Genomic DNA, 10,423 nt, shown 5'->3' with positions numbered 1-10,423 from the left:
GGCCGTGGTCCCCGGCCCTTTGCCGCTGCTGGACCCGGACGTGAGCCCCCCGCCGCCGCCACCGCCCCGGCCGTCGCCACCCGACGTGTTTGCGGGCTTCGCGCCCCACCCCGCGGCCCTGGGCCCCCCGACGCTGCTGGCTGAGCAGATGAGTGTGATCGGCAGTCGTAAAAAAAGCGTGAACATGACCGAGTGCGTGCCGGTTCCCAGCTCGGAGCACGTCGCTGAGATCGTGGGTCGCCAGGGTGAGTGACCACCGTCGGGGGAGCCGCCCTGGGGGTCCCCTCGCTGTCCTCCCTGGGGAAGGGACCGTTCCAGCCCAGCCCAACCCAGCCTCCCGCCAGACTCCAGGGCCCAGACACGCCTCGCTTGGGCTCTGGCCTCAGAGGCCGCCTTTGCGCCTTTGTCCTGCAGCAGTCGCGGGAGAAAGTTGGGCGCAGCCCGCCTTCCCGCCCGGCCGCTGCCTTTGTCTGGGCGCTCCAGCCTAAAGGCCCTGGTGTGCACCACCGCTGTCCGTGCCCTCCGTGTCCGCAGGAGCACCCCAGAGAGGGGCGCTAGGGACCAGAGGTCCTGGCCAAGCGGTGGGTGCTCCACACCCAAGACAGGCACGGGGCGGGGCATGCTCAGATTTGGAGGTGGCTTGGGTGGGCCACCAGCAGGATCAAGTGAGAAGGCTGACAGCGCAGAGATTCCATCTCAAGTCCCCAGCTTAGGGCCCCTGATTGGGGTGGGGGCAGGACCCAGTGGGAAAGGACATCCACCCTACTTTGGCATCTGAGTCAAAGATTGGGGGGCTGGTGGGAGAACCGGCTATCAAAGCTACTTGTGGGATACAACCCCTAAACCCTCTTTGGCAGGACAGTGGGTGGCAGACCCAGGATGTGGGGGTCCAGAAGCGGTATTGTCAGATCGTCCCTGTGGCCGCCCCATTGTTCTCTTTGTTAGAGAGCTAGGCTGAGATTTGCAGGGTGACATCAGGCCGGCCGCTGCTCATTGGCCCTCAAGCTGTGGGGCGGGCAGGAGGCTGGTGGGCAGTGCCCAGCCCAGCACACACCCACCACCCCATTAGTCGCCTGCCCATCCTCCTGCCTTCCTGGCCTCAACTTTCTCCTGCCTTCCCACCTGCCCCACTGGCTCCTAGCTCCCTGCTGACCGCCTGTGATCAGCCAGGTTCTAGAACTTGGGGTGGGGCCTGGGCGGGGCTTGAGGTGGGGCTGCAGGACTCTGGGTTCTCACTAACAGAAGCCTGAGAAGGGTGTGGGGGCTTAAATTGCAAGGTCACCTGTCACCCTCTGTAAAAGCAGGGCACCATAGGAATGCCCACCCTACATCCCTTCCCTGGTTCTGGGTGGTTGGTGCAGTTGGGCCAGCAAGCCCAGTGTCTTTTGGTCATTCATGTGCTCAGCTCTAATGTGGACACAGGGAGGGTTGGGCATCATGCTGGACCTAGAACCTGCCACAGAGAATGGGAGTCAGGGAGAGGGACAGGCAGTTCTCTGAACCTTGCTGGCTGCCACCCCAGGAGACGTGGCTGGACAGGTCCCCAAGCCATCCTGTTGCTCCCCCCAGTCCACACCCCAAGCAGTGGCTCTGTGTGGAGCATCCTGAGGGGTGTGGGAACAGACGTCCAAACTAAGGCCTGAAGTCACCAGGCTGATCTGCCAGTGTGTTCTGCATGAATGCATGTGTCCTGGCACCAGAAGGTCTTTTTAGGGACTGGTATTGGAGTTGGGCACAGGCTGTGGGGACCTGTGGCCGCAGGCTGGGCATTTCTTGGCAGGGCTGTGGAGCACTGAGCATGAAAACACCAGGCTCAGTCAGCCCTGACCTCCCGCATGTGCATTCGGCACCCATTTATGGGGTATCAGGCTTGGTTTCTGCTGGTTGCAGTCAGTAAGGCAGGCGTGTGTGTGTGGGGGGGGGCGGTATCCTGAGACCGTATCCTGCAAGTTGGGGTAGCCCTGTGGCCATGGGCAAATGACAACTCTTTTCTGTGATGTTGAGATAGCACTTTTTCTTGGGGTTGTTCCAAGGGTTCTTTTTTTTTTGAAACAGAGCCTCAAGCTGTCCCCCTGGGTAGAGTGCTGTGGCATCAAAGCTCACAGCAACCTCCAACTCCTGGGCTCAAGCGAGTCTCCTGCCTCAACCTCCCAAGTAGCTGGGACCATAGACACCTGCCACAATGCCCAGCTATTTTTTGGTTGCAGCTATCATTGTTGTTTGGTGGGCCCGGGCTGGATTCGAACTCGCCGCCTTGGGTATACGTGGCTGGTGCCTTAGCCACTTGAGCCACAGGCGCCGAGCCTTCCAAGGGTTCTTATACTGCTCTGGGTGGCACATGGTTGCCACCCCAAGAGAAGGGTATGGGGTGCCAGGGATATGACCATGAATGCCAGGACAGGTTGGCAGCTTCAATAATCCTTGCATTTCCCCCAGCTCTATAACTATCTGTGGCTCCCAGCTTCTCCCATCCACCTAATTCTCAACCACATCCTTCAATGTCCTTTATGCCCTAGCTCTGCCTCCTCCTTTTCTCTGGTCACATACCTCACCCTCTTTGCTATCCTTCCCCCACCTGCAAGGACTAATGAAGCTGCCAACCTGTCCTGGCATTCATGGTTACATGAATAAAGGAATACAGGAAGAGTCAGAGAAACTGGAGTTGAAATCTCAGCCCCTACCCATCTGCCCCCTTATCTGTGACCCCAGGAGCTGCAGGATTTTCTCAGAAGCAGGTCTCACCCTCCACCCTGGGGATCCCAGATTTGCATTTCTGTCAAATCCAAGGCCCAAGGTCACCCTTTTCCCTGGAGGGCAAGAGGGGCACATCTGCCTGGCCTCCATCACAGTCACATAGACCTGTTCCCAGCTCTTTCTTTGAGCCCCACATACTATTCTCCAAGCCTTTGTTTTCTCAAGCCTAGAATGGGTCCAAGTGCTTTCTGGGCACACCATTGTCATTTATACCCCCTCTGAGTTCTCTGTTCTCTCTGAGCCTAAGGAGGCCTGGATCAGGAGACATTTTCCCATTTGCTAAGGTGTCCATTTACTTGCTACATCTTTATTAAATGCCTACTGTATGCTGAGCCTATGCCAGTCTTAACCTGCTGCAGTTCACTGAGACCCAAGATCTGCTTCTGAGAAAATCCTGCAGCTCTTGGGGTCACAGATAAGGGGGCAGATGGGTAGGGGCTGAGATTTCAACCCTAGTTTCTCTGATTCTTCGTGTATTGCTGGGGGTGGGGAAGGTCAGCAGAGAACTTACTACCTTCCAAGGCTCCAAGGTTGGGGGCAGTGAGAGGCAGCCCTCTTTTGGATACAGGCAAAATACAGGCTCCAAGAGGATGATGATGGGCATCTCCCTCCAGCCAGCCAGTGAAGGTCATCAGGGAGACCCTGGCTCAGTTCCTTAGTTCCTTCTGAGACCCACTCATCCCCTCCTTACTTGCCAGATTTACCTGGGATCTTGGGCACATCCAAGCTCAGGGACTGCTTTGCCTTGCAAGTTTTTGTAGAATGGACCCAGGGCATTCTTTTTTTTTTTTTTGGAGACAGAGCCTCAAGCTGTCCCCCTGCGTAGAGTACTGTGGCATCACAGCTCACAGCAACCTCCAACTCCTGGGCTCAAGCGAGTCTACTGCCTCCGCCTCCCAAGTAGCTGGGACCACAGCCACTTGCAACAATGCCCAGCTATTTTTTGGTTGCAGCCGTCATTGTTGTTTGGCGGGTCCAGGCTGGATTCGAACCCACCAGCTCAAGCGTATGTGGCTAGCGCCTTAGCTGCTTGAACCACAGGTGCTGAGCCTTTTTTTTTTTTTTTTGAGACAGAGTCTCATTTTGTCCCCTTCGGTAGGGTGCTATGGCATCATGGTTCACAGCAACCTCCAATTCTTGGGCTTGAGCAATTTTCTTGCCTCAGCCTCCCAAGTAGCTGGGACTACAGGCACCTACTGCAACACCCGGCTATTTTCTGTTGTAGTTGCCACTGCTATTTTAGCTGGCCTGGGCTAGGTTCGAACCCACCATCCTTGGTATATAGGGCTGGCGCCCTACCCACTGAGCCACAGGCACTGCCTAACCCAGGGCATTCTTGGTCATGGTTCAGTCTCTGGTACCTTGCATGGGGCCTGTCACACAGTAGATGTTCAGTAACCAGTGTGTGAATGAATGATGTAGTCAGAGCTTGGGCTGAAAGCCACCAAGGGCTGGCTTCCTTGCTGCTGTTGTCACACACTGAGAACAGAGGCCTTAGACTGGAAGGGAGGAAGGCCTCCAAAGCCCTCTGTTCTTTCCTCCTACTCCCACTGGATTTAGGTGCTTTTCTGGTGGCAGGGGATAGTGCTGTAGTGTTATAGGGACCATGCCTTGGTTCTCTTATCTGATGTTCCTATTTCACAGCTGAGCCACCTTCCCTCCCTCTCCCACAGACCACTAGCCAGGACTAGCTCCCATGCTGGCCTGGTTCAGGGGACAACTCTATTCTGTGCTGGCTACTTGGTCAAGGGCTGCCATATGTTGGACTGAGTTTTAGTGATGGCCACTTGTCCCAGCCTCATCCTGCTTCTGGAATTCTGCCCTTGGTGTTCCCTCAGCTGCTCTCCTGGGTACATGGCCTCCTTGTGGCTATGTTAAATGCCAGCTGTCAATCCCCAGCAGCAGCTTCTGCTCCTAGTCCGGGCCTTGTGATTTTATTGATAACTCTGTACTGGGGATCGCCTGCAGTCAGGATCCCAGACAGGGTTAGATGAGTAATGTCCACTGATAGAAGCTCTGTTTGGGGCCCTGTCCTTGGAGGGGAGGATTTGGCTTTGTTAGGGTAGGAGTGGGTTTGGGGATAGTCAACCCATGCCCCTGGGGCAGTCACCCAATTCCCAAGCATGCTGGACTCTGAGTTGGAATTCTGGAGGCTGGGCCCAGGAATCTGTATTTTAGCCTGCATCAACCCTCAGCTGGCCCTAGGGTCCCTTTGGGGTCGTCATTCTGGCCTGACTGTGCCTCACCCACTGGGGCAAGGATGTGGCTGGGGTCACTCCTATAGCCCTGACTTCATGGCCTAGCTCAGACGTCCTCAAACTATGGCCCATGGGGCACATGCGCCCACCTAGGACATTTATATGGCCCACAGGGTGTTTTTGCCGCCACTGCCTGTCCTGCTTAGCAGACGACTTGTCCCGGGGCCCACAGTCTGGCTCTCCAACGGTCTGAGGGACAGTGAACTGTCCCCCTGTTTAAAAAGTTTGAGGACCACTGGCCTAGCTCTACTGCCTCTCAGGGTCTTGATGTGGGTGGGGTTTGGTCCTAGCTGAGAAGAGCTGGTGAACTAGGTCTCTCAGCTGTGAGATCTACACCCAAGACCACCATCTGGCATGGAGAAAGGTGGGGTGTAGGCTGCTGGAACCCTTCCTGCCCTAACTCAGCCACAGCTCCCATCACTAAACTGTCCTTAGTTCTTCCCACTGGTGGGTTACCTGTCACCTTCACCTTGATCCCTTTCCAAACCTCTCCCTGTCCACCCTTAACTCTGAGATTTATTATCTCATTTTTATGTGACCCACAATTTGTGAGCTCAGCTGTGGCCATGTCAGGATATCCCTCTCACAGGTGACCTTTTGGGGCCTGGAGGCACCTGAAAAGGGCCAGATGGAGGACCCCATAGTGGAAACCTCTCAGCTGGCTCTGCTCTCCACCAGCCCCAAGCAGGGTGAGCTTCCTGAAGGAGGGGACACTAGGCTGAGATGTGCAGAGGAATGAGAGGGTGGTGGAGGTGAGGAGAGTGTTAATAGGTAGGAAGGTCAAGTGTAGCCAGAGCAGGGGGCTGCTGTCCTCCTTTGGGTGGGTCTCCCTGCCTCATTCACCCCTGCTGGACCACTGAGACCCCTGCCTTCTAAGCTCCATGTCTTTTGTCTTCCTGGCTCAGGCTTCTTCTCTTTGGCTTCTTCCTGCTGAAATGTGCTTGTCCAGCTAATTTTGTGTCTTTTGCTACTAGAGAGTTTAGTAACACTGTTATCCTGTCATTGCCACCCTCTGATTATATTGAAACAATATCCTTGTGTCCCTGTGTCTCTGTCTTCTCAGAGCCTGGGGGCTGTGTGGCAGGGTGTGGGGTAGGGTCATGGACATCTGGGACCCCAGGAAGGCCATACCTGTCCTTTATACTTTAAGGGCTGCCTAGAAAGTGAGTGAAGATCCCCTTCCATACACTTCTGAAAGACTCTGTTCTCATCACAGGTCAGACTGCCCTAGCCCAGCCCAGCCGGCAACAATGGATCCACTGTGTTATGTCCCTTACACTCCACCTCAGGAACACCTGGGGCCTTTTGATGCCCAGGAGGCTGCCACTGCCCTGGGGCTTAGACTTTCTTTGGGTGTGGACCCTGGCAGCCTAATGGGGTCCTTTGGCTAGAAGAAAATCGTAGATGTTCTCCACCGCTTGAGCTTCGGCTTCCTCTCCTGCTGGACAGGGAGTCACTGTCAGAGGATCTCTGTTTGTTTCCTAGGGCTGACCAGGTGTCTTGAAACAATAGAAATTTACTCTTTCCCAGTTCTGGAGGATAAAAGTTTGAAATCAAGGTGGTGGTAGGGCCAAGCTCCCTCTGAAGCCTCCAAAGGAGGATCCTTCCTGCCTCTCAGACCTTGGTGTTCCTTGGCTTGTAGACACATCCCTCCAGTCTGTGCCTCTGCCTGGCACACAGCCCCTCCTCTGTGGGTGTCTCTGTGTGTGTCCTCTCTTCTTCTTCTTCTTCTTCTTCTTCTTTTTTTTTTTTTGAGACAGTGCCTCAAGCTATCCCCCTGGGTAGAGTGCCGTGGTATCACAGCTCACAGCAACCTCCAACTCATGGGCTCAAGCAAGTCTCCTGGTGTCCTCTCTTCTATAAAAATACCATCAGATTGGATTTAGGAGCCACACTAATCCAGGATGACCTCCTTTTAACTAATTATATCTTCAAAGACCCTCTTTCCAAATATGATCACTGTCTTAGTCCTTTCCTATGGTTGTAACAGTATACTTTAGACTGGTCATTTCTTTTTATTTATTTTTGAGAGTCTTACTATGTTGCCCTTGGTAGAGTGCCATGGTGTCACAGCTCACAGCAACCTCAAACTCTTAGGCTTAAGCAATTCTCTGGCCTCAGCCTTCCAAGTAGCTGGGACTATAGGTGCCCGCTGCAACACCTGGCTATTTTTTTTTCTTTTTAAAGATAGAGTCTCACTTTGTTGCCCTCAGTAGACTGCCGTGGTGTCACAGCTCACAGCAACCTCCAGCTCTTGGGCTTAGGCGATTCTCTTGCCTTAGCCTCCCGAGTAGCTGGGACTACAGGCGCCTGCCACAACACCTGGCTATGTTTTTTGTTGCAATATGGCCACGGCCGGGTTTGAACCCACCACCCTCAGTATATGGGGCCGGCACCCTACTCACTGAGCCACAGGTGCCACTCAATGCCCGGTTATTTTTTGTCGCAGTTGTCATTGTTGTTTAGCTGGCCCGGGTGGGGTTTGAACACTTCGTATATGTGGCTGGCATCATAACTACTGTGCTGCCTGGGTAATTTATGAACAACATTTTATTATTGCTCATGGTTCTGGAGGCTGGGAAGTCCAAGATCAAGGTGCCAGCAGGCACAGTGTCCAGCGAGGGCCTGTTCCTCACAGCACCTTCTGTTTTTTCATGTGGCAGAGGGGGCAAGGGAGCTTGCTGGAGTCTCTTTTATGAGGGCATTAATCTTGTGATGAGGGTGGAGGGTTTACCACATAATCAGTCCCCTAAGCCCCCACCTCTTTTTTTTTTTGGCTGGGGCTAGGTTTGAACCCGCCACCTCCAGCATATGGGACCAGTGCCCTACCCTTTTGAGCCACAGGCACCGCCCCCAAGGTCCCACCTCTTAACATTGTCACACTGGATATTAGTTGCCAGTGCATAAATTTGGGGGTGAAGACAAACATTCACACTACATTCTGAAGTTTAGGGCAGGTGTCCTCAAACTACGGCCTGCAGGCCACATGCGGCCAGCCTAGGATATTTATCTGGTCCACCGGCTGTTTTTGCCACGGCTGCCTGTTCTGCTTAGCAGCTGATTCGTCCTGGGGCTGGCAGTCTGGCTCTCCAACAGTCTGAGGGACAGTGAACTGGGCCCCTGTTTAAAAAGTTTGAGGACCCCTGGTTTAGGGAGACATAAATTAAGGAGACACTTTTTAATCCACAACCATGTTTTCCTTGGCTTCTTGTTTGTTTGCCAACACCCAGAAACCTAGAAGGAAAACTGAGGATGGGGAAGGAAGGACATGGCATATTTGAGAATAAGCCGTGAGGAGCACAGGCTGGGAAATGGGGGTTCCAAATTAGCTGCGCTCACTGGCCCTGCAGCCCGAATTTTGAAGGGGCTATCCTGGGCTGAGGACCCTGGTCACCATGTCTCTCTTCCTCACAGGCTGCAAGATCAAGGCTCTGCGTGCCAAGACAAACACGTATATTAAGACACCAGTGCGTGGGGAGGAGCCGGTCTTCATCGTGACTGGCCGCAAGGAGGATGTGGAGATGGCCAAGCGCGAGATCCTGTCGGCTGCGGAGCATTTCTCCATGATCCGCGCCACACGCAGCAAGGCGGGAGGGCTACCAGGCACTGCCCAGGGCCCGCCCAACCTGCCAGGACAGACCACCATCCAGGTGCGCGTGCCCTACCGAGTGGTGGGGCTGGTGGTGGGGCCTAAGGGTGCCACCATCAAGCGCATCCAGCAGCGGACGCATACATACATCGTGACGCCTGGGCGCGACAAGGAGCCGGTGTTTGCCGTGACCGGCATGCCCGAGAACGTGGACCGGGCACGTGAGGAGATTGAGGCGCACATCACTCTGCGCACCGGTGCCTTCACTGACGCTGGTCCTGATAGCGACTTCCATGCCAACGGTACCGATGTCTGCCTAGACCTTCTTGGGGCAGCTACCAGTCTCTGGGCCAAGGCCCCCAACCCAGGACGGCGGCACCCCACAGCCACAGCTGGTCTCCGCGGGGACAGTGCCCTAGGTGCCCCTAGCACCCCCGAGGCCTTCTATGCAGGCAGCCGCGGGGGACCACCAGTGCAGGACACAGGCCCTGCCAGCCCCTACAGTAGCACCGGCAATGGGGGCTTCACCTTTGGTGGGGATGGCCCTGGTGCCCCTGCGGGGACTGCTGCCCCTGAGGACTGTGACTTCAGTTTCGACTTCTTGGCACTGGACCTGACCGTGCCCGCTGCAGCCACCATCTGGGCCCCCTTTGAGCGGGCCGCACCCCTGCCCGCCTTTACTGGCTGCTCAGCTGTCAATGGGGCCACAGCGCCTCCTGCCACCAGCGCCCGGCGCAGCAGCGGGACAGGGACTCCCAGCCACTCGCCCACACTGCCTGAGCCCAGTGGCCTGGGCTTGGAGCTCCCCCTGGCCCGCCGGGGTGCCCCCGACCTGGTGGGTGCGCTTCCCTGGCGGCCCCCTCAGGGCTCCCTGCCCTTTCCTGGTGGCACTGCCTTCTCCGCAGCCACCTCACTGCCCAGCAGCGCCCCAGCAGCCTCCTGCTCCCCGCTGGACTCCAGCACCTCCGAGAGCAACCGCAAGCCCTCAATGGCTGCAACTGTGGCCCCCGGACCCCCGGCGACGTCAGCCTCCCCAGCCTTGGCACGGGAGTGCGTGGTGTGCGCCGAGGGCGAGGTGATGGCCGCGCTGGTGCCCTGCGGCCACAACCTCTTCTGTATGGACTGCGCTGTCCGAATCTGCGGCAAGAGTGAGCCCGAGTGTCCTGCATGCCGCACCCCGGCCACACAAGCCATTCATATCTTTTCTTAGCATGGGCCTCTATGTGGCCCTGAGCTGGCTTCCACCAGGGCCAGCTGCAGGCAACAGGGGTGGGCAGGGGCGAGGGGGAGCCAGACCTGGGCCAGGGGGGCTGGGCCAGTGTTTACAGACGAGCTTTAACTCCTGTCCCAGGCGTGGAGACTGCGAGCCCGCGACCCGGCTGCACCTCAGTTCTTAACAAATAACAGTATTGAGTCCACAGGTTACAATAAACCAGAGAGAAAAGGTCTCCTTGCACTTTTATTTAAGACACCCCCACCTCCAGGGTGATCTGTAAAACAAGAAAACACAATTTTTACAACTCTCAGTGTGCTCCTTTTGTACACAGCAGTTTTCTGATTTCACAGTGTTCTCAGCGGCCTCAGACTGTATAGACATTTCTGCAAGGAGGATAGTGACATTTTTATTCCCTTTTCTGGGCTAACTGTTTACCCTTTTGTAAGTCAGCCACCCTAGGCTGGAGGGGGGTGGGGGGCAGGGTCCAGGGGGCTCCCAACCAGAAATTTCTAACTTCTTTTTTTTTTTTTTTAATTATTAATCCCCTTCCTGCTGTGGTTTCTGTTGTCATTTTTAAATTTTTTTTTTTTTTTTTTTTTTTTTTTT

At 55.5% G+C, this 10,423-nt stretch overlaps 1 protein-coding gene across 1 annotated transcript; it reads left to right on the top strand.

Annotated features, from left to right (window-relative positions):
* Positions 1-29: 29 nt before the first annotated feature.
* MEX3D (mex-3 RNA binding family member D) lies at positions 30-10,302 on the top strand. The gene is made up of 2 exons (XM_012804449.2): positions 30-245; positions 8,427-10,302. Exons 1-2 carry the CDS (start codon positions 149-151, stop codon positions 9,809-9,811), a joined length of 1,482 nt encoding a protein of 493 aa, XP_012659903.1. The 5' UTR covers positions 30-148; the 3' UTR covers positions 9,812-10,302.
* The last annotated feature ends 121 nt before the right edge of the window (positions 10,303-10,423 follow it).

Source organism: Otolemur garnettii, unplaced genomic scaffold, assembly GCF_000181295.1.
Source record: "Otolemur garnettii isolate 467f Iridium unplaced genomic scaffold, OtoGar3 scaffold00029, whole genome shotgun sequence".
In the NCBI taxonomy this organism is placed as follows: domain Eukaryota; kingdom Metazoa; phylum Chordata; class Mammalia; order Primates; family Galagidae; genus Otolemur; species Otolemur garnettii.
Note: the sequence above shows the minus strand (reverse complement) of the source record. Positions and strands in the feature narration are given on the sequence as shown.